This window comes from Malus sylvestris, chromosome 7 (assembly GCF_916048215.2).
Source record: "Malus sylvestris chromosome 7, drMalSylv7.2, whole genome shotgun sequence".
In the NCBI taxonomy this organism is placed as follows: Eukaryota; Viridiplantae; Streptophyta; class Magnoliopsida; order Rosales; family Rosaceae; genus Malus; species Malus sylvestris.
This window is the reverse complement of record NC_062266.1, coordinates 3,526,799-3,550,361: the sequence shown is the minus strand read 5'-3', so window position 1 is coordinate 3,550,361 and position 23,563 is coordinate 3,526,799. Positions and strand designations below refer to the sequence as shown.

Sequence of the window (23,563 nt, the reverse complement as noted above, 5' to 3'; positions counted from 1 at the left end):
TTCAGACGTCGTGTGAGGTACCATTCTCTTCGTCTCTTCGAGGGCTACAACTTTCGTTTTTTGTCTTGCTTGATTTTGTTGAGTTTTGACAAAGTTATGACCGTTTAAAGTGGGTGTGGATTTTCGGCCGAAATTCCTATTTTCTTCCTTGGTCGAGTCCCACATCGCCCAGAGAGGGCAGTGAGCAAGCCAAGAACGCCTATAAAAGGCACATTCACACGCTGAGAAATGCATGTCTTGGTTGGCCTTTGGGGGCTTTGATCAAGTATAGTATGTGTTGAGATTTTTCAACATTTTAAAGTATTTTTTAATATTATATTACGATATTATCGATAATTTTAAAAATATCGCGATATTATCGATAATAATATCGCGATATTTGGACGAAAATCAGTTGGATAGTTAAAAAAATTTCGGATCTTCAAAAAAACGATAATATCGGCGATATTTCGCCGATATTATTGATTTTTTCTTCCTTGATCCTAACTAATATTTAGTTCAGGCAGGCTGAGTAAGGGAGAAAGTTGTAACCTCTAGTATTCACAAACTCTGGTGTCATGTGAACAAGGAAATCTACTTATCCTATAGGCTGTTATAATTTAACAAGACATTTCTTCCAACATATCTAGCACAAGAAATCAAAATAAGTTATCTAACAAAAAGGTGCAGCACACACAAATACTACACATTAGGTTAAAATATTCCCAGTGCCCAGGAACGTCCAACATCTGACAGATATTTTTGGAGATCATCAATGACTCAATGAATACTAATAAGAAAAAAAGTGCATATAACTTCAAATGGTTGCTTTTACCTTAATAACAAGACGGGAAGAAACAAAAAGAAACAACAAATCAAGAGCCCTTGCTCAGCAGACCAAAGCCTCGGCTTTTCCAGTCTCCCTTCCAGCCAATAACCATGAAATCCAAGGCGTGTGCTAGGTGAGGGATTAAGCTTTAAACTAGCCACATTAGATGAGGCCAGATCAGCAAATCCATCACTACTGTACCAGCTAGCCATGTCAAATAATGAAGCTTCTTTTGTGTAGTTGGAAAGAATACTATCTTTAGATGTTTCTCTGGAGTTATCTATTTTCACATCAACCTGGTAAAAAATGAAAAAACAAAATAATTAGATAATTAAATAAAAAAAATTTCGATGTAGTGAAATAGCACGAAGAAGAGAACATAATCACGTCATACTGTATATTGATAAACGGGTATATTCCAAAAGCCTGACAGATAAATCAATTACAGTGTAAACTTAACAGACATTGTGATAATCAAAGGAAGAGTGAGCATAACAAAATAATCAGATAGTATGAATAAGAAACGTTAAAGGGTCACAAACTATTGTCCAGGAATGTGCAAGAGAGGTCCATCCAGACAAAACTACAAAACATTGTTTGTTTTTATTACTCATTTAAAACAAAGACATCATTCCTCAATTAATAGATACTTGCCTGTATGTCTGCATAAGAAAAGTCCTCGGCCACAGTTGATTTGAAAAAATAGTCTGCAATGAATACCTGCACATCAGTTAAACTTAGGATTTAATGGTATGCAATTGCCAAGTAAAGTTAGGAGCAAATAGCAGTTTATGTTATTCAAAACAATGAGGAAATAGTTAAGATCATTTTATATGTCTAACCAAAGTAAAATATGTATTAGCGAAGTAATGAACTAGATCATGACTTCAATTTTTTACAAAAACACATCTGCACACTGACATGCTGACATGTGAAGAGATGGAATGATCTTATTGTATATTCAAATCATCAATGCATACATGTCCCCAGTCTCCCGCTATATAATAGCTCCAAGAAAAGACCATCGCACTGTCTAATGGTATTTAAAAGAAAACACAAATGCAAGAAGATAATAAAACCTGTGGCTTGGGAAGGAGAAGCACATCACGATGAATGCCAGATAACCACCAATGTTCTTGATCTTCAAGGTAAGAGCCATCACTCCATCTGAAAACTTGAACAGCTAATACATTTTTCTTGTCTGTACTGGATGGGTAAATATAGTCGGTGATTTCAAATTCAGCAGGAAGTCTGCTGTCCTGAGTGACCTAGCACAAAATGAAGGTGGTTAATGTATCTGACAGAAATTCCTACCAAACCATGCATCCTTTATAAACACAAAATGATCTTCACTTTCACATTGCTATATGCACTGAGTGCTACAATCTACAAGATCAACAAGTGCGCTTATTGCTAAATAATTAAAAAGCCATTAAAAAATTACCCATATCCTATCGGAATCCCATTCACCCACATGCAGAAAGCAGAATCAACAGCTTCGAAGTGCAAAAAATCCTGCGACCTGTCAAATGCTAGTCACATGTCATATAAAACAGAAAGCACGAGGGGTGTTATGCAGGTGAATCCTCAGTGTGTGTAATGATGCATACATTCCGGAATGTAATTACATTTCAAAATGGTTACTTTAAAGTTGAAAATAAGACTATTTCGAAGCATACAAATTATAACAAGGTACAGGTTTTGAGATCAGGAAACAAAAAACAGAAGGAAAAAAGAATAAAAATAAAAGAATTCAAAAGCATCACTAAATAGGAAGCAGCAATGCATTCAAATTGATCATACCATTCCATTCTTTAGGAATGTCAAAGTATGTCCTATAACAGCCGGTAGGATTGTCCGCAGGGACAAAAGGTGGATCCAGTGGAAATGGATAAACAACGTTTGTATAAATAGGCCGATCAAATCCATGCAAGTGCCAATTTGTTCCATTAGAGAAAAAAAATAATGAGTTGGATGAAAATTGCATGTCCTAGATACGGAAAAATCATGATCGAAGAATAACATAAACAGTTCACAAACTTGTAACATATAGGGAATTGTTAATGCTCAAACCACTACAAGGAATAAGGACATAAACAATAAGAATATAAAAATATTATTAAATTTCCTATTCTTTTAAAAATAAAGATGAAAAGATAATTATGGAATCATGAAGTTACAATACAAGCAAAGAATTTTCCAAATTCCACAAGCTTCAGTTAGCGACTATAGTTCATAGCACAATTTTATATCCGGAAGCAACTGACTCATTTGTAAGCAGCACGTCTGAGCAGTTTCACCATCTGACATGCCTACGTCTCTTGAAAGAAAAAAGGTGGTGAAATACAGGGCCGATTCATGATAGCAAAAATCTTCTACCAGAATAACAATTAGTCAACTTGCATGTGAACATAAATTAACTGAACAATTAAAAATGTGTACACATAAACGTGCCTTCAATGTCTGTCACATATCCATAACATTGAATGCAAACTACACCGTTGCAAAAAGGAATATACAAAGAAGCAGTGTAGAGAAAACTCATGGTTAAAGTAAAATGATCCAGTAGATTTCTGGCATGCATGAGAGAGACATTTTTAAGAAGAAACAAAATTCATAAATCATTTCTTGAAATGGAACAGTAGCAGTGAAGGAGTCCTGAATTGAAACTTGGACCTATCTATCTACAAAAGAAATGTAACTGGAAGAACTTCAACAAAGAAATTCCCCCCAACCTGCCTTCCAATTTAGCAGAAAAGTTGAATGTGGTGGATCCTTGGATCTACTGAGACTGATTCCCAAAGTGAAGACAGTAAACCTCATGCTAACCCTCTCCCAAAGAGGTAGGTCCTTAAATTCTAGGTAGTTGCAGATATAAATATATCTTGATAAATTTTATTGGTTTCCCATCAGTTCCTAGAACTTGATTGGATGCGAGCCAACTATCAATTCTACACTCCTACTCAACACACAATATAAATATAAGGAAGAAAAAGTGAAAGATACAGATCTGCTTACCAGGCAAAGTTTCCCACTGAATATCAGGAAATGCAAAGTCATAAAAATTTACGGGAACATTTTTAGGACCGGAAGCCAAGAAGAATTTCCAAAAGCCTGACAAGGACTTGACAAAAGGCAAGCCCTTGACCCAAAGAGCCGCACTGTCAAGAGCTCCAAGAACAGCATCATCATTTCAAACAGCAGAGTCGGATACCAGAAAATTCACTTTGTTGCGTTCATACCAATATTTCAGAGACCCTGCACAACATAAGGAACATCAGATATCTTCTAGAAGTAACGCATTCAATCAGAACTTAGATGATGGTGCTCCTGAATCGTAACATCTGAGTCCAACATGGAACTATTTGGTTCTGCAGTTTTAAGGCTTGGGAAAGGGTACAATATTCCTTTCCCATGTTCCTAATCCTACCCAGTTACGTGTCCTATCATGTGTATCCGGCTAATGCCCCCAACCTTGAACAAGACGCCCATACTATTGGCAATATGCAACACCATGCTCACATACCAAACCATGGCACAGTTCATGAGCGATGTGCGACAATACAAATCGGCATCACAACCATGCCACATCTTTCCCTATTCACTCTAGATATTTAAAAAAAAAAAACATTTTTACCAAAAACCTAATGTATCACAACTCCAACAAAAACTTCAACCCAAATATGTTAACCCAATCGATGAGCTTGCACATACAATACATATAACTTATACTCAAACGTAGTCGAGTATAATCTGCAAAGTCAAAACTATACATGAAATCACTAAACCATCATCATTTACGATATGTATCGCGTGTAGAACCTCAAATTCATAGTAAACAACTCAGCCAAACGCATTCGAACGTTAAATTTACATCCAAAATACAATGTGAATCTGAATCAAAGAGTTATACTTCAACAACTCATCAATAAACCCCAGCAAAAAACAATTCAACTACTCAACCTAAAGCTTAAAAATACAAAAACCAAATTCAAGAAATCAAATTTTAGAAAATCAAAAATCAAAGCAACAAGAAACTGAAATTGAAAATGGAATGCCATGAGTGTGACCTTCAACTGATTCATGGCAGCGTAAAGGGACATGGGCGTCTTTCTTCCGCCATTTGATGATCGACTGGTCCTCCCACACGTGATGCTGCCCGTTCTCTAAGAGGGAAACGAGTTGACCCGGCAAGCAAGGAAGCAACCATGGCCGAAACTCAGATGTTGTGGATCAATCAGACTGGAGTGGGAGTGGAAGTGGGAGAGTGGAGCTCATAAAGCAGTAAGACATCAAGAAAATGGTGACTTTCTTTGTATAGATTGTCGTATTTGGCATATTCCTTCACAAAAAAATTTAAATAAAATAATGGTTGATTGGATAACCTTGCACGTTTCTTTCAGATCCGTTCATCGTACATGTTGCGTTAAGTTTTTGTCAAGTATTGTTTATATTCAATTTTAAATAAAAAATTTACAATAATTTCTGACCGCATGATGTACGATAAACGGATGTGATTAGAGGATTTGGCGGGAATCCTCCTGGTCATGCTAGGTTGGGATGGTGGCCCAATTAGCCGGTTTTGTTTGATTTGGTTCGGTTTAAGTTTCAAATCCCATTGATCAAGCTAGTAACATGGTTGAACTAAAAGAATTAGTAAAAGAAAATAATAACTATATACCTTTTTTTTTCCTTCTTGGATGCTCACTTTTTGAATTTTAATCATCAAATTGAATGAATTAAAACGAAAATAATGAACATGGTTAAACAAGATTGTGTAAGAAAAGAGAAACTGTGCATGATTATTTGTAATCCATTGAACAAATACGTTATATTACCTCAGAGATATATATACAAGGAATTTCATAATCTAAATTAAAAATAGTAATAGACTGAGAATCTTTTTGGCATTAAGGGTTTAACTAAAATTGTGATACCATTTTTTTCTTCTTGGATGCTCACTTTTTGAATTTTAGTCATCAGATTGAATGAACTAAAACGAAAATAATGAATATGATTAAACAAGATTGTGCAAGAAAAGAAAAACTGTTACGTGATTATTTGTAATCCATCGAACAAATACGTTATATCACCTCAGATATATACAAGGAATTTCATAACCAGAAGCACTATACCAGAAAGATGAAAAATAGAGGAGCATTAAATAAAAAAAATTCGAAATCAGATGCGTAATAAACTGAGCAATAGAAGCCACTGAAGGCCGTTGACAAGACTTCTGCATTTCATATATAATAACTTTGATATTTTTTCAACTGCAACATAAGTAAGCAGCTTACTTTTCTCCCAATTCAGGGTTCGGGTTAACTGCATCCAGTAGCTACCAACTAGTTAAACTAATCAACGCTCTCGAATTAAACATAAAAGCAACGAACGAAATGCTGATTTTGTCAGGAGCTGCTAACGACTGCCTAATATATACAAATCAAAAGGCAGAGGAGCAGAATGTTCAGAACCTAATTACAGCAGAATCTCAAAATGACCGATGCCCTACTGCGTCTCCTCGTTCCCAGTTTGCTCCGAAATGGGGGTTTGACTTACAGTTTCCTCTGCAATGGGAGTTTGAATTGGAGTCTGTTGTGGAATGGGGTATTGACTGGGAGTGGGGTTTCGCTCCCGATTCCCTCCTCTCCTGGTAAAATACTTGCCTATGAATGTTTCGGCGACATCAGCATACTTTTCCTTGATGTAATTCTCCAGGCATTTTCTATATGAAAAATCTTCCTTGTGACCGTCTGTTGTCACAACAAAAAAGCATCTGCTGTCCTGGAAACTGCCGTGCCTATCAACCTGTCATCAATGGCCGGTGTAAATTAGGACAATATGAGACCAAATAAATCCATTAATACATAAGCCAAATTCATTCCAAAAAAAAAAAAAAACACAGCTTCGAAAATTTGTGTTTCTTTTGGTTTTCGATAAGAACACAAAAAAAGCAATATGGGGGGGGGATGTCATTACAAGGCAAATAAATTGCTGAGAAAAGGTAAATAAGACGAGGTATTCTGGCCTGGCTATGTTTTCCAAGTACTATGAAAGAAACCTCTTCCCCGTCATTACTTGTCCAGAGTAAAAAACCCTCGACACAGACCGGAATCATAATTCGTATTTAAAGACATGTATATACTCCTCTCATGTCTTCTTATCTGAAAGATTAGATCTCCTCAACCTTGGCAGGCTGGAACCACGAGTGAATAGCTATACCAAATGAGAAGAAAAATGGTTTTCCGACTAAACCCCATCTAGATCATCTTCCTAACTGTAGCAACCCTTTGCTAAAAATTAAATATCGACTAAAAAAGGGTTTTGAATTCCATTGAGAAGCAGACCAAATTTAGGCATTACCTTAATGGACAATGTACAAAATTCAGTATAAACGTTGTAATTCAGTAAAAAATAAAATGAACATTATACTAACCAATATAACAATGAAATCATGAGTCATAGATTCCAAGCATAATGTATCAAATGTGCACAGAAACATAATTCTAAATAAAAAGCAGTTAAGCAAGAACAGGGCAGATAAACATACTGTGAGATGGCCAATTCCAGAACCCATTTTAACAGCTTTATCCGGGTGGTAATTGAGAACATTATCAATTATAAATGACTGGTCATCAGCTGACAGTGGATCCCCATCATTGTACCTGGATAAAATAATTTAAAAGCCGATATTAGGTTAGTATATTGTCAAGCACCAAGCAATGATGTTGCAACAACTAAAACATTCAAAAAAGGAAAGAAAGAAAAAGAAAAAAAAAATCAAATAGTTACAGAATAACGCACCAATAATTATAATGCCCCAAAATGAAATCAATTATTTAAGATCAAGATCAGTGAAGATATGATATCCCTAAGACATCTCAAAAGGAAAGTCAAATGCAACATGTAAAATTCATTAAGCTATCAGATGCCCTTCCTTTATGGTTGTTACGCTTAATATTTATGCAAAGATAGGCTTTATATGAATGGGACGTACAATAAAGTGGACAAGCAGTCCACAAATATGCTGTTGACAACCTGCAAACCAAGATATTAAAAGTATGACAGAGTGCACCATCCAACAACGCAGATAACAGAACAAAAACCACCCATACTACAATCAGGACAATTTACAGTATAGCAGCTTTCTAGTAGAAATTGGGCAAGGGCAACCATGGTATACAAACGTGACCGAAGCCCAGCGAGGTGCAAAAACCTAAGCTGTCTCTCATAAATAGTCCACAACCTCCCCAACTTTGTCTTTGAACTTGGGAGTTCCAAGAGTTGTAAAGCCAACTACGTTCTATGATGATGTTTTGGGAGGGACTTCGGTCTTAGACTTTGGCTCAACTAGAGTTTTGGCAGATGAATATGAAACAACATCATTGCACTACATGTGATTTATGATAATTCAAATGTTAAATAGCAGTTTCCTCGACTGTGAGGGAGGATTTTGTCAGCAAATTCCCCAGATTTAAATGGATTCTTACTTCAGACAAGACATCTAAGCGTCAAAAACTCAGTTCTCCTTCAGAAAATTGAATAGCATCATACACTTTGATAATTTGATCAGTCTCGTCCTAATTGATAAGAAAGAATATAAATAGAAAACTAACCCAGATTGATGCATTATTCTTCGGATAGAGCGCATAACAGGTTCAATATTAGAAAGAACATCTTGCTCCTCGCTAGGGAACATATCCAATCTTTGTCTTGTTGCAGTATAGAGTCCAACCACACTGGAATTATCATTCATCATACCAGGTGGTTTAGCAGGACGGTTCTTATTCTTCCACTCCCCGGGACTAGAAACCCAACTCTTTGAACCTTCAAAACGACTTTTCTTGTTTTGTCCCCATTGGTGATGTCTTTCACCAGTATTACCGTCTCCACTAGGTGAATCCCACCCAGACAAGCTTGCAGGTTGAGTTTCTGTCTCGGGAGGATTTTTCTGCCCCCAAGAACCAGTCGAAATTTCGGAAGACTTATTCTGTACCCAAGCATTTTCATTCCCTGTTTCTGTTTCCCCAGAAGAAACAGCACCCCATCCATTGTCCTTTTCATCTACGTCTTTTGTTGTTGGCGGGAGGTCTATTGGTGCGACTTTCTCTGCCCCTCTACCACTCCAAACATTTTCACTTGCCTTATCTGTCCCCCAGGTAGAAGTGGTATGTTCTCTAGTTTTCCCCCAGGTAGATGTGGCATCTTCTCTGGCAGTATTTGTCCCTGACGTAGGAGTGGTATCTTCTGCTGCCTTCTCTGTCCCCCAAGTAGAGTTGGTAGGTTTTCTGGCTGGAGTTTTCCCCCAAGATGATGTGTCATTTTCACTTTCCTTATTTGTTCCCCAGGCAGAAGCAGTTTTTTCTCTAGATTTCCCCCAGGCAGGTGTGGCATCTTCTGTGGCAGTACTTGTTCCCCATGCAGGAGTGGTATCTTCTGCTACCTTATCTATGCCCCAAGTAGAGGTGGTAGGTTTTCTAGCTGGATTTTTCCCCCAAGATGATGTATCATTATCACTTTCCTTATCTGTTCCCCAGGCGGAAGTAGTCTTTTCTCTAGATTTCCCCCAGGCAGGTGTGGCATCTTCTCTGGCAGTACTTGTCCCCCATGCAGGAGCGGTATCTTCTGCTGCCTTATCTATCCCCCAAGTGGATGTCAAAGTTTCTTTAGCTGGAGTTTTCCCCCAAGATGGTGTATCTTTTTCACTTGCCCCCCAGGCAGAAGTGGTAGGTTCTCCAGTTTTCCCCCAGGCAGATGTGGCATCTTCTCTGGCAGTATTTGTCCCCCATGCTGGAGTGGTATCTTCTGCTGCCTTGGCTATCCCCCAAGTAGATGCGGGAGGTTCTTTAGGTAGAGTTTTACCCCACGATGATGTATCACTTTCACTTTCCTTGTCTGCGCCCCCTGCAGAAGTGGTATGCTCTCTAGTTTTCCCCCAGGCAGATGTCGCACCTTCCCTGGCAGTATTTGTCCCCCATGCGGGAGTGGTATCTTCTGCTGCCTTATCTATCCCCCAAGTAGATGTGGTAGCTTCTCTAGCTGGAGTTTTCCCCCAAGATGATGTGGCATCTTCTCTTGTAGTATTTGTCCCCCATACAGAGGAATCATTTTCCCAACTTGATTTTCTAGGAGGAGTTTCTGATTTGTCCTCAAATTCAATAATATCTTCAAAGACGGGTCTATCTAGACCAGAATCAAGTTCTGGCGATAAGCACGAATCTGCTAATTCATCTACCACCATAAGATCGTCAACTTCTGCCCCCAGTGCTCCCGTAGTTGCTTCTTCTCCATTTGCTGTGCTCACCATATGCAGAAAGTTGAAAACATCTAATCCACCCTCTTGATTCAATCCTCCCTGGAAAAAAAAATAATTAATATTTAAAATAAATGGCATGGAACATTCCAACAGCAGATTAAACTACTCCATACAACTGAGAAACGCTACAAGTATGTTAAAAACATATTTACCTCTCGTGTGTCCCACAGGATATCAAACCTGGATCCAGTACCAACAGCAACATGTTTACCCCATGAACATGATGCAACTATGCTTGACAAAGAATCCATGTGGCACTTTTCAGCTGCTCTCTCAAAGCACTTTCTTGGTGTCTACAATCACATGTAATGAAACTACAATTAGTTGTGATTGTAGTTCATCTAACCATGAGCTAAAGGTACATGCCATTCACAAAATTAGGCAAAAGAATTCAATTACTCACAAAAAGTGTTGCTTCTGTAAATGGTACTTGAATATTCAATGCGCGAGATAGTGCCTTATATCCACTAGAATTAAAGCCAACAAAATTTCCAGCACATGTCATGCTATTTGCCAGGAGGATAAGATGCTCTTTCAGGACACCTTTCGCCACCATTGTAACAGCTGTTGCGAGGCGCTGTGTAATCAATCCAAAAATGTGTTCTTAATAGAAAAGTAGGAGACACATCTCATATCACCCAGAGTGGGTCTAATATGATCCAATTTTCCTTGACAATTAAAAAAGTTAATTTTCCTATGATGTACATGATACAGGCCTAAAAAAAGGTGCCATGCCGAAGGGAACCACAAATACAGCACATAATTACAAAAAAGATCGAAAATTCATAAGAAGGTCCGTACTTAATGAAGATCAATCACATGAAAGGCTGATCCATAACTAGGGGTTAAATAATATAGAAAATAAATCACTGTGTAATAAAGTATACATACAAATATATACACAACTGATGTGGTAAAGCATGCCCGCAAGAAAATAAATACACAAGGAAGCAAAGAATTAATTGCTGTGACGAACAACATAAGTCTAGCAAGTCAAACATTCCAAAGCGAGAAAAGCTTACTGCACACATAGAAGCTACTGGACACAAAAGCTGATAATTTCCAAAGCAATACAGCAGCTAAATATGATCCACCAAACACAATATTATCGCAATTACTTAATGCGTGTCTGAAGTTTACCTACTTGTTAATGAACAATAAAAAGGTTCAGTTAGTATCAAACAGTAGATTTTGACACAAGAAACTATTTAATTGGTATTGTATGAGGAAAATTTCAGATTTTTTACTCTGCACTTGATTGATATTGGATGAACTTTTCTACAATGAGGAGTTTTTCCCTAGATTTTCTTACACATGGATTGAGTGCAACTTTCACTTGACAGAAGATGTATTGACTATTCAGTATGAACTTGGCTTGGAGACAACTAAGTCCATGTCAGAAAATTTCAGTTTCAAGCTATCAAAACATAAAATGACTAGGAAAAATTTAAGTTAGTGTCAATACAAATACATACAGCTTGAAATAAATCATTTAGGTTATCTTGGCTACCACTAAATGACACCAACAAAACATACATACAGCCCTATTACAACCCATAATATAGACAACTACCCACGAAAGCTAGCATGGCTTCTGATACAGGGTCATAAAGTTCAAGATTCGCACTAGAAAGACGGAAAACTGTGAACCTCTGATTTTACCTGAACTGCTTGATCAAAAGCACAAGACACTCCCAACAGCTCTTGAATCTGTTTGATGGCATATGGGATGGAACGTCTGGTGTCAATTAGGTGAAGCACGGGGAGGCAAGAATCGAGAACGATTCTCCATGCATCACCGCTTTGCTTGACAACAGATTTCTCCAGAACAACATCCAAAGCCCATTCACCCTTTTGAGATTTATTTGGGCTTCTAATCCAAGTTGTTGTATCTGGATCAATCCATATTATATTTGCCGACGAAATTCGAGGGTCACCTGTCCATTTTAGAGACATGAAGACTTTAGTAATAGAAGAATTACAAAAATAGTTTCCAGCAGTAAACATGCCCACCATTAGTAAAATCTACAATAAGTCAAAAAATAAAACTGCTCCTATCACCAGCATCAAAACTCCAAAGATCGGCTGACTGCACCCAATCTGATCAAGTATCATGAAAGGACTATCTCTCAACTCAGGCATTACTAATGCTTAAAGCTAAAACGTCCAAAGCTTCACTCTATATGTCAAGGCCACTGCACCTCTCCTAACTTTTCCTCCAACTTTCAAGCAATCGTATCCAACCAAATCACCCAAAATGAAAATCATATCATAACGGCGCAGTTCCACAAAGTACAATGTTTTCAACTAATAAATTAATTACTATAAAAGAGGACGAAAACGCACAACTCAACCTAGAAATAAATGACGAATATTTGGACTGCATTCTTGCACATTTAACACCAAACGATTGATAGGCATGGATTTGGCCTCTTACTTTGGATATGATCACAAGTAATGGCCATCTCATACGCAACTAACAAAACAAAAATTTCTGCCATGGGATGGGATGAAAAAGAGTAAAGATGGGGGTTCATGAGACAGGAGAAGAAGGATATTTCTCAAAACAGAAAACAACAAATAGAAGCAGAACTGCAATCAGACAGAGAAGCAGAACACATAAATTGCATAAAAGCACTGACATTTCTGTTTCATATGTGAATTGGCAAAACATACCAAAAGACCAATACTCACTGGAAAACAAGGAAACTCAAATAATAAATTTATTTTTCACTCTTTAGAAAGTCATTCTAAAAGCTACCTTTTATTATTGTTTCTAAAAGCACAGGGCAAATCAAGTCAGCATAGTATTGCGAAGTGGTCTCCAACTCTTCAGTAGCTTGAAGGAAGAACATCAAGCATGGGGAGTCAGATCTTTTGTCTGCACAGGAATGATGAAACGAGCAATGCTCACTGCAAACAATGAAGCATTTATCATTAAGTAGTTTTAATGTGGTGACACAAGTAAACTTAGGAACACAATAGGGAATAGGGGAAGGGAAAGGGGATGTCATACAAATACAAAAATTATATATGGTTATGAAAGTAAGCAACTGCCACATGCAAATGACTTTGAAATACGAATCTTCTTTTGACATGAAATTTCAGTATCTCTAGGGCTCTTAAATCCAGTAAGCAGGCAGGGTTCGGACCACAAACAGATGTATTATATATGCATATATTCATGTTTTATTGTATCAACAAGAATGATCTGCCCAAATTACTACGGTGGACTTTGTACTGGTGATGTATCTCTTATCAAGCTATTGAGTTTTCACCTCCCCTTTCCTTTCAGAACTTTTTCCTTCCTTTTATCTTAGGGAAGCATAACTAGAAGGGCCATATAAATCCAAACCAAAAACATATAAAAATAAATAAAAATAAAAGCACAGCTCATAATGTTCCACCACTTTCCTCAGTAAAATTATTAATATCATATTGACCAAAATCAATTGAAGCTGTGACTTCACCTCATTTTCCTCTCATGTATCAAATGTCCATCACACAAATAGGAAATAAAAATGATCAAGTCAATATGGTAATTGGTAAACATAAATATGATCATATCAGAGGGGGGAAAAATACCTGGCAAACAAAACTGTATTTTTGAAAAGATAGCCAATGTTGAACTTCTTCTTCCCAACTCTCTTCCTCCGAAATGAATTAACAGTTTCTTGGCATTTTTGTCGAATCTCGTCTACACCAACATTTAACTCCCTTAACAGCTCCTGTTCAATAAAGCTTTTGTTATCGAAACTGGGAACTAAAAGAAACTTTATAAATGAAAATATAAAGAAAACATTCCAACACTTTGAACAATGCAAACCTCTTTAAGATGAATATGACCAACCAGGCCTGCATCATTTACCATACTTCCCAAACTAGAAAGCTGATTGCTATATCTGCATGTAAGACGCAATTTTTTCAAGTCCACCGTCACACATTAATTATACCACTGCAAATACGTAAAATGTGTAGTACATGCAAAACTCAATATCTTGTCAACGACATGGTGACTAAAAAAATATGTTGTTAGTAATAGAGCAACATATTCTCATAAAAGTGGAATAGAAGATTCCACTCTCTGCTTTTAATGACTTTGCTAAAGCAACTTATCTGATGAAATACCAAATGTTATCTATCAGGTACACAACTATTACTAAACTGATCAGCTCTCAGGTATCTAACTATTATTAAGCTGGAACTTCGCATGGTTAACCCAAATTATGCAAAAAGGAGCTGCAGACTCTTAAATATATATTTCAGCTGAGGCAAAACCCTTTCTAGTTAGCAAATCACGGAAGGCATATATAGAAATAAAATGAATTTCATTCACTTATTCGTGTAACAAATAATTCTTCCAGAATTATAAAAGCATATTCTCCTCGGAAACATGCAAGGTTTTCTAGAAAACAGAACCACGTAATAGATCTGCAGGGCTATCTAACAAATTTAAGTAGATACCAACAGTAAAAGGTAGATACCAAGAGTGCTGAAAAATAAAATTAAAATCTAGTTGTGCTACAGTGTGGGAAGAGACAGAAAAAGCATATCAGCATAGAAAATAAGTTAAAGCAGAGAAGAGGTAGTAACAGGTACTCATTTCCAGTTCAACTGTGGGTGGTGTTAGCTTTGAAGAAAGGTGTTGACGCAGATAAAGCAGGGAATATGACTATTGACAATATCAACATGAACTAAGGGATTGAGAAATACATTTCTTGAAACACACTTAAACAAAACTATATGTGAAAATGTTGCCAAAAAAAGTATGAAGAGGCAGAGCATACTCAATCATGAATTCAACTGCAGTATCTTTAAGACTGACTTTCTTCAACTGATTCTTAACCAAACATGCTGCACGTTCTCGGCAGAATGTTCTTCCACAACCACAGTTACTCAAGTACAAAATTACACGGCGATCAATGAGCTCATTCTTAAAATTGACTTTGCAAAGCAAAATTTCCTGTAGAAAGACAGTGCAAATTCAAGTTACGATCAACATTTATGAATGTACCTTCGTCAGCTCAAAAACATTGTGTGAAAGAAAATATAAAATATAAAAACAAGTACTGAAAGGAAAAACACCATCATAATCAATAGCCAAACTAACTACCTTCATCAGCTCCCATGAAGAATTGCTGCTTGGGGTAGAATCAAGAACTGCCTTGTACGCAGGATTTGACATTGCAGTGGCAGCTAACACACCAACAGGTTCACCAGCAGGGAACAGATTCGGGGGCCTAGATCCAACGTTGACTCCATACTCAAATTGGATTACTGAATTGCTACATACATTTCTGACCGTGCCATCATAGCAAATAACCACATCCCGAAGAATGGCCATTAAATTTTTAAATAAGGTCCCAGGTTCGGTCAATCCTCTTGAGGACCGAACAATCACCTCTCGTGTAGCAATGGAGTGAACTATCTCCTCGTATGGATCTAACCCATGGAAGAAACAGCTTTGAACTAGTCCATATTCTGCAGAGGGATACTCCATGTTAAAAGAATACTTGTTGTGATAGAGAGAGGCCACATCCTCAACTAACGTCTTCGAGTAGAATCTTCCCTTATCAGAGAGTTGTAGGCCTAGGAACCCAATTTGTTGTACAACTTTGTTGATTGCCGAATCACTCTTGGAGTCGATTAAATCACCAAATGCAGATGACTCCAAGATAAAACTTGAAACTGGTACTTTCAAGTTTTTGATTCGACTCTCTAACTGAAACTCTACAAATTCATTGTAGGTTGACCTCAGATGATACAACAAATCTGAAGTATCCTGAATATTCTTCTGAATATCTTGTATTGATGTCTTTGACATGTAAAAATCTTCCAAACCAACGCTGAACCCTTCTGAAAATATGTTCTCCATCAGCAAGGGCTGTAGAGAATCAAAGAATTTGAGGACATCTTCGCCACCTTTAACGAAGAAAACTGAGGTAGCAACGTCATTCATCACTGCTGAAACTTCACTTGTATTGAAATCAATTTTCAGTATCTCACTTTTACTGACTAAGTACTTTTCCCCACAGTAATCAAAGTGAGCAGGCAATGCAGTCTGTAATATCTGCAAAGCAGTCCAATATGAGCGAGCAGCATTTGCTTTCAATAATGCAGGTCGTGGCAAGGAAGATGAAGCAAACATGGCCAGTTGCTGAGCTGCTGATTTATCCAAAAAATAGTTTTTAAACATCATCTTCAATGACAACAGTGAATCAGTGGCCATTTGCAAATTTGGCTTTCCACTATGAGAGCTAAGCAGCTGCTTCTCCACTGAAAAAAGCTCCAAAACTTCTGCCTTTGCAGCAAGCGATTGCGGATAGAACAAATGGATGCAATCACCATCAAAGTCAGCACTTAGTGGCCCACATATCAGAGGATTTATTTTCACCACATGGTCATCATGCACATACACTTGTAGTGCTTGTAGTGAATGTTTGTGTGTGGTTGGGGGCCTGTTTACGAAGACAAGGTCCCCGTCCAGAATCCTCCGATGCACCACTTGACCAGGCCTCAAAAATGTGTGCCCTTTGGAACCTTCCCTTAATGAGTAAGTTGATGAACCATCCCTATAGGTTAGGCACAACTTCTTATCTACTAGCTCTTGTAGGTACCTAATGTTATGGTCATTAACCTTCTCCTCAAAGGTGATTCTTTGAGCAATTTCATAAGGGATGCCAACTTCATTCACCCTTTTATATGCATCCCCCGTAATCACTGAGCGGGAAGAGAAGCCTGAACCCTTTCTGATGAACAGTGTCCTCATTTTTTCAAGCCAAGCTTTCGTTGAAGAGGCATTAAGCTCCCTATTAACCCCTAATCTTGCATCAATGTCTCGTGATGCCTTCCCAGTACCCCTAACTTGAAGATACTGATCTACAATTGCTTGAAGTTCATTGGCTTCTACAATTTGGGATTCAAAATTGGGTATGCCCGACCTTGAACTTCTGATGACTTCAATTTGCTTTAGAACTTTTCTAAGCATTGAAATCGAAGGATCCTGGAAATGACAGAAAAACAAGTTATAAACAGTCAAACTAAAATTGTTTACAGTCCATTAGAAACTTACCGCGGACATAACGCTAACACCATCTGAAATCTCAGGCACGGATAAACAGTTCGGAGGGACAGGTATATGACGCAAGATGTATCCATCTTGAGGAAAATAGCCTTTTGCAGCAAGTTTCCTCCTGGTGTCTTGAGGGATTCGCTTTAGCATCTCCAGCACCTGGTATTCATTACCAAAATAATATGTATCAGGAAAATATATCATATGTGTGATAAAAAGCATTAAAATAACAGTTACAATCAGCAGAAACAGGAAACGCCAACAGATTTCTATAAGATCAGTATGATTTTCATTATGAGTGATTGCTATTAAAGTCATTTCGTTAGAATCTACTTACACACATCTGGCGAACTAAGTTAACCATCAAACTATTTAGTGAATGAAATAAACTGTGCCAGTTGAAACCACGTGGAGCTGTACATCTTGCGAACTAAGTTCACCATCTATTTAGTGAATTAAATAAGCTGTGCCAGTTGAAACCACAGGGAGCTGACGAAAGTAACAGCACCCTCTGATCAATCCATTCAATGAAGAATTAGTTTGCCAGATTACTGTGATAGAGGGGATGATTGCATGTGTGTAAGTGCCTCATACTAGATTTAAGATGTAGTGATTGCAGTAAACCAGAAAACCTTTCCCACAAATGAATTATGTGCAAACGAGGACTTCAACTAATTTTTCCATCAAAACAATTAGTGGAGCTAAAATCAATCATGTGGATTGACACCAAGGGGAGTTGGCAGAAGCAATAGCAACCCCTGATCAATGCATACAATAAAGTAAGTCAAAGAGGAATCCAAAGTAAGCTGCTCACTTTGTCTATTTCTGACAAGTGCGGATTTCTTTGCATTTGCGTCAAATTAATAAATTAGAAATAAGTTCGTAATGGAAAACATCAACCTTTTCCAATAACAAAAACAGCATGGAAATGAAAGTGAACTATGATCAAACAAATACTTAAATCCACATAACTAGGCAACAAAATTCAAATCAAGATCCAAGAATATGAGATGAGCAAAGAGGAATTCAGTCAGGAAGTAAGATCCATACCTCACAAGGAAGCAAAGTCCGTATATGATCATCACCATAACGAAAACCATATCGTTCTAGGAAATTCCAAAAACCAGGTGGTGTTCTTGACTTAGAAGGTCGCTTCAATTGCAAGGAACAAGAGCTATCTGTTGGTTTAGTCTCTCCAATAGACACTTGTGCAGCATCCTACATAAGAAATGAGAGGGCATAAAACTAGTAGATGGAAAATGAAGAGAAAATTTTGCAGTCTTCCAAGTTATGTCCAAAAATTATCCGAACATCAAGAGAGCCCCAATTTTAGCAAAAGAAGCAACTTAGATAAGAAAATTTCTAACTTAGTCGCAGGAAAACCCACAAACTAAACAGTTGCTATAAAACAAAACTATTAATACTGCATTATCTCCAAGGTTATCCATGGAGAAGATGGTGTAAAGTTTATGACAATAATAAGCTGGCAGAAGATTACGTGCTCAGTTTAGAGAGAGAAATACCATCTTGAAACATATGCAACTCATTAGATAATTGCAACTGAAAACTACAACAACCAAGTTGTCTTATAGCAGCTTTCCAATAGAGCAAAAGAGAAGAACATGTTAAACCCCAAAACTCTGATGACACCAAACTGAAGCGCAAAGAGGCGCCAAAAACATCACCCATTGTGAAAGATTTTCTACCCCCACCCCCCTTTAGAATTGTCATAATTATACTGTTCCTCTCCATCCATAACACCCACATAACAACCAGCAGCCCCTCAACAGTCTAGCCTTCTTACCTCTACCAAAAGCAAAAAGACTTTCACTAAGTAGTGACTGGAACCCTTCTGAAATTACCCAACTCACTCCAGCCTCTCCAGATAATGAGAATCACAAATTTAAAGCTCCTAGACAGTGGACAACAAACAATATGCATCATCTCCTTTCCCTTTACACATTAACAACAACAACAACAACAAAGCCTTTTCCCACTAAGTGGGGTCGGCTATGAATCCTAGAACGCCATTGTGCTCAGTGTTGTGTCATGTCCTCCGTTAGATCCAAGTACTTTAAGTCTTTTCTTAGAGTCTCTTCCAAAGTTTTCCTAGGTTTTCCTCTACCCCTTCGGCCCTGGACCTCTGTCCCGTAGTCGCATCTTCTAACCGGAGCATAAAAAGCAGCTTTCCCTTTACACATGATACCCCAAATAGGAGAAAGACGACAACTGGGTCTCCTTTTCTGAAGCAAATCAGAAAGGTTCAACCTCCACAAGTCAACTCAAATTAACAATCCTAAATTCTCCATGCATGGACTACCATAAAAAAAGACATTTTGCTTGTAAAATCAAATGTAATGACTAAAACAGCACACAAGTGACGGTCAACAAACAACTTTATCTAATTATATTACGTTTAATCTTTAAACATAGTACACCAAATGAAAGAATCAAAACTCTAAACTCCTAGCGAGTGCAGGGGAATCCCAACAAAAGAAGACATATGAGATAACACACTTAATGTTCTAGAACACATAACCCAATATCAATTGACCCTTTTTTACAAGAACTTAAGGGAAAAACAAACTAAACCAGGAATACTGACTCCATTAGGATTTCAAGTATTGATCTTTTCTAAAAGCTCATGGAATGTAGTGCCATTCCAAATAAAACTTTTAGGAAACTAGAATTACTAGAACATAATTTCAATATACAAAAGACGCACTGGAAATTGAAACATAGCATAGTGAAACATTTCTAACTAGAAACTAGAACCATGTAATGATATTTGTCCAACTACAGTTCAAAAAACATGTATTTCATTAAATTAGAATTAGTGGGTGGGTGAGTGGGTGTAAACATGTGTGTACGCCCATGAGAAACTCAGAGAGCGATAGATCCACAAAATTACTAGATACAGTAAGCATACTTGACATCAAGAAAACAGAAAATGATCAATTTATACGTACCTCACAACATGAAGCTAACATTCTTTCTGCTAAGCCAGAATTCTTGGTTGGAAACTGAATAGTAGAAAAAATGGATACAGAATATAAGCACAAAGATTTTTATGATAACAAAAAGCATCCAGTCAACTATATTCTTTTTAAATATAAAAATCAAAAACAAAAACTCAAATACAAAGTGTGCGTAACCAGTTTACATAATTATAGATACTGAAGATCAACCCACATCACTGAAAATTTGTCCTCGAATTACATAACAAAAACAAAAATATTGTGAGACTTGTGGTTGACTAAGAACTATTCACATAATACAATCGTGGATTCTCTAGTATTAAGTTCAAACTTCAGACTTTCATTGAGAAAATTGGGAAATTAAAGCAACTTATGATACTTAAATGAAAAGAAACAAGATTAATCCACAGATTACAAATACAGTGCAATGAAGGGCACTTGTACAAAATGATAAATTAAAAAACAAAAAGCAATCTTAGTGATGGTTGGAATGGATGACACAGCAAAAATAGCTTCAAAATTCAACTGTTTCTTCATGTAAATCATTTTGTTCAGTTTGTTCCTCAGCTGAAAAATATAACAAACAAACCAGAATCTGCATCTCTTCCCTTAACAGACAACCAAAGTCCAAATAACAAGCTAACCAAGGGGATATATTGTATCTGCTTTGCAAGTAATGATCATGGCAACAATTTTAAACAATGAAGAACTCAATCAGGCGGTACCTTGTTCTTTTTCATTTTCAAGCATTTCAAGCACAATAAGCTCAGCATCCGCTTCAATTCGCTAACATGATTAGGATGAAATATTGGTACTGGTAACTCAATATACCCAAAATGACCTGAAAAGGGATAAAGGATACACTTACATTTCCAACCATATTCTTTCAAATATCAATTTATAAAATGTTTCTTACATCTGACTGGTTTCACAACATTGTATAATATAACTCACTGTACCAAAGGTTGAGAAATGAAATTTATGCACCTTCACACTTCCCAGGTTCAGAAGTGCCACAAGATTCACACTTTCCGAACTCAAGGGGCAGGCCAAGGAAGGGGTTGGAAAGTTGACTTGCATGGCTGATAGAGCAATCACTAATAGATGCTGTGCACTGCCAAAAACGTAAACATAAAAATATAAAACAAATTATTCCAATGGTTGAGTTTCGTAGTAATAAAAGAAATTGTAAAAAACACTTGGAGGTGATTTTCTAATTTACTCTCTCATAGACACTAGTCACACATTAGCTGTGAAGGCATCTTTTACTTTATTATGTTTATTAATAAGAACAATACGGGGAACAAATTGCTGAAGGCATATTACATTTGACCAATAGAAAGCCATAATTATCTTTTGGTATAATCCCCCAAAATGGAGCCTTATATGAGCACAGAGTATAAATATTCAATATAGAGTCTAATCCCTCCAAGAAACGAAACAAAATTCTCTCTTGAACTCCTATCAAAGGAATCCAATTTTATTTTCTCTGAAACAAACTAATGCAGTTAAGCCCTCTCTCAGCTGCAGATGGCATAAACTCAATAACTTCCCAATTAAATGTCAAATTTCAACTTACAATTTCTTGATGAGTTGCTAAACCAAATTTGATTCCAACGATTTCCCCATCTAAAATATTTGAGGTCGAGGCCTCCTCCATTTCCTTTGCGAAACCTTAAGAAACTGCCATGAAAGAGAGAGGGAAATATATATAAATGTAGGAGGACTGTAGCTATTACAGCAAAATCAACATGCAAGCATACCACAGACAGCATTACCAAGCTAAAATTTAAGAAAAAATAGTTTGTGGGAGGAAGCAACCTCTAAAACAATTAAAAATAATAATCAAATAAGTCAAAGGCAAACTAAATAACGAAATACAATAAATCTGACCCAATGTAGTATGTTTGGTTTCTGAGAAAGTGGGAAGAGTTAAAAACCCAACACAACTAAGCAAAAAGCAGAAACAAGGTCTAAATTTTCATCCAATTTCTCAGCTACCAAACACAAAAGAAACATGCAGAAATAGGAAAGAGCAAAATTACCAGCGTCTTAGCGCTTGTTCGTACTCACAGCTACTTTGCAGGCACGAAAACCTAACTGGAACCCAGAAAATAAAACGCAAACAAATGCATTTAGCGTCACCGTTAGATACAGAGAGAGAGAGAGAGAGAGAGAGAGAGAGAGAGAGAGAGAATGGTCCTTTTGGTCACTGAGAAGCAGAGAGAAAATTAACCAAATGTCCAACATCTCCCCCCCCCCCCGGTTAAATTTCCCAAGTAAAACAAAAAAGACCCATGTAAAAAAGTCTCTCATTTTCTCAGCAACCAAACACCAAATAGCAAAATGCAAACAATTTAGAGCAAAAATTACCACAATTTTTCGCTTCCTCCGTACTCTGACACTGGGGTGTTGACTCCAAAACCCTAGATTAAGCCCTGAAAAACCCTAAAAACCAAAAACGGTTTTTCAGCGGAGTGAGAGCTCTACTCGCCAAAGTTTTTGAAACCAAAAACAATTTCAGTATATTTTTTTCACAAACGGACACAAAAATTGGTCGGCAGAGGGAGCTTACCCTCTCAAACGACGCCGTTTCCCTCTTCAGCTGTCGCTTTCACTCCATCTTTTCTGAGACTGTGATGACCAGAGAGAGAGAGATGGTGGGAGGGTGAAATGGTTTTTGCATGAAAGAAAGGGAATTTTGTTGGGGACCTGGGAATTTTGGACTTTTTGGTCATTTCACACATCACCACCTGGTTTTTCTTTTTTTTTAAATAGGTTCCACTAGTAACTTCGTCTCACGTCAATCCATCATTTTACAGACCAAAAAATTAATACAGGCATTTCAACCTCTCATCACCATCACATGACTAATGCCAAAAATCAAACTTAGACGTGTCATGTAGAATATGTTTGGAATTCGTCCCAACAACAAGTTTTTCTAGAGGAAAATAAAATAAAAATAAAAATATAATGGATTTTTTTGAAATTTCGGAGCCGTACTGGTTTACCGGGTGTGTTTTGTGGGGGCTTAGGGGTGTGAAATGACTGGAACGGACTCGTTGACCGTTTTGGTTTCCTAAGAATTTGTGTTTGGTTTGGTCAAATGAAGGAGGGCAAAATGGAGAGTGCACCATTATGTAAAGGGTGGCATGCGATTCGAGGGAGAGGAAAGTGAAAATTGAAAATCGTCATGCGATTGCACATTTCGCTCCATTCTTCAAAGCCACTTCTGCTATTAACCTAATCGAAAGTATAAAATTATTTATTTATGTTTTTTTTTTTTATGTTAAGCTTAATAAAATTTTTAAGTCATCTCTAATAAAGTGTCAAATAACCAATATTCTTTATTTTTCATCTAAAATTCATCTCCAACTGATGACAAAAGA

The 23,563-nt window shown here is 37.2% G+C and overlaps 2 protein-coding genes across 3 annotated transcripts; both read right to left on the bottom strand.

Moving 5' to 3' along the window:
- Positions 1 to 610: 610 nt before the first annotated feature.
- On the bottom strand, positions 611 to 4,224 carry LOC126628983 (uncharacterized). Its single transcript, XM_050298867.1, has 8 exons — positions 4,209 to 4,224; positions 4,051 to 4,066; positions 3,827 to 3,969; positions 3,548 to 3,666; positions 1,888 to 2,076; positions 1,463 to 1,528; positions 815 to 1,104; positions 611 to 728 (listed from the first exon to the last, which is right to left on the bottom strand). Exons 1-8 carry the CDS (start codon positions 4,222 to 4,224, stop codon positions 689 to 691), a joined length of 879 nt encoding a protein of 292 aa, XP_050154824.1. The 3' UTR covers positions 611 to 688.
- A 1,808-nt stretch (positions 4,225 to 6,032) lies between these two features.
- LOC126629771 (DNA-directed RNA polymerase V subunit 1-like) lies at positions 6,033 to 22,875 on the bottom strand. Of its 2 annotated transcripts, none has more exons than XM_050299887.1 (20): positions 22,750 to 22,875; positions 22,548 to 22,622; positions 22,220 to 22,274; positions 21,754 to 21,857; positions 21,162 to 21,288; positions 20,900 to 21,015; positions 20,166 to 20,219; positions 18,247 to 18,414; positions 17,197 to 17,355; positions 15,238 to 17,127; positions 14,912 to 15,087; positions 13,951 to 14,026; positions 13,710 to 13,852; positions 12,886 to 13,037; positions 11,787 to 12,061; positions 10,528 to 10,701; positions 10,277 to 10,417; positions 8,425 to 10,163; positions 7,359 to 7,473; positions 6,033 to 6,616 (listed from the first exon to the last, which is right to left on the bottom strand). In XM_050299887.1, exons 4-20 carry the CDS (start codon positions 21,832 to 21,834, stop codon positions 6,317 to 6,319), a joined length of 5,886 nt encoding a protein of 1,961 aa, XP_050155844.1. In that variant the 5' UTR covers positions 21,835 to 21,857; positions 22,220 to 22,274; positions 22,548 to 22,622; positions 22,750 to 22,875; the 3' UTR covers positions 6,033 to 6,316. The 2 variants fall into 2 exon arrangements, with proteins under 2 accessions (XP_050155844.1, XP_050155845.1); XM_050299888.1 differs by having other exon boundaries at positions 22,548 to 22,612; positions 22,750 to 22,840.
- Between the last annotated feature and the right edge of the window lie 688 nt (positions 22,876 to 23,563).

What these genes read in the sequence shown, in the direction of transcription:
- LOC126628983 (XM_050298867.1), bottom strand. An exon ending in TCAGTGGGAAACTTTGCCTG is followed by an intron (nt 3,667 to 3,826) that starts GTAAGCAGATCT and finishes GCAACTACCTAG; the next exon opens with AATTTAAGGACCTACCTCTT. An exon ending in TTTCTTATGCAGACATACAG is followed by an intron (nt 1,105 to 1,462) that starts GCAAGTATCTAT and finishes ATTTTTTACCAG; the next exon opens with GTTGATGTGAAAATAGATAA.
- LOC126629771 (XM_050299887.1), bottom strand. Translation starts at nt 21,834, where the DNA reads ATGGAGGAGGCCTCGACCTCAAATATTTTAGATGGGGAAATCGTTGGA. An exon ending in TTACAGAAGCAACACTTTTT is followed by an intron (nt 10,418 to 10,527) that starts GTGAGTAATTGA and finishes ATGTGATTGTAG; the next exon opens with ACACCAAGAAAGTGCTTTGA. An exon ending in CTGGAATTGGCCATCTCACA is followed by an intron (nt 6,617 to 7,358) that starts GTATGTTTATCT and finishes CATTGATGACAG; the next exon opens with GTTGATAGGCACGGCAGTTT.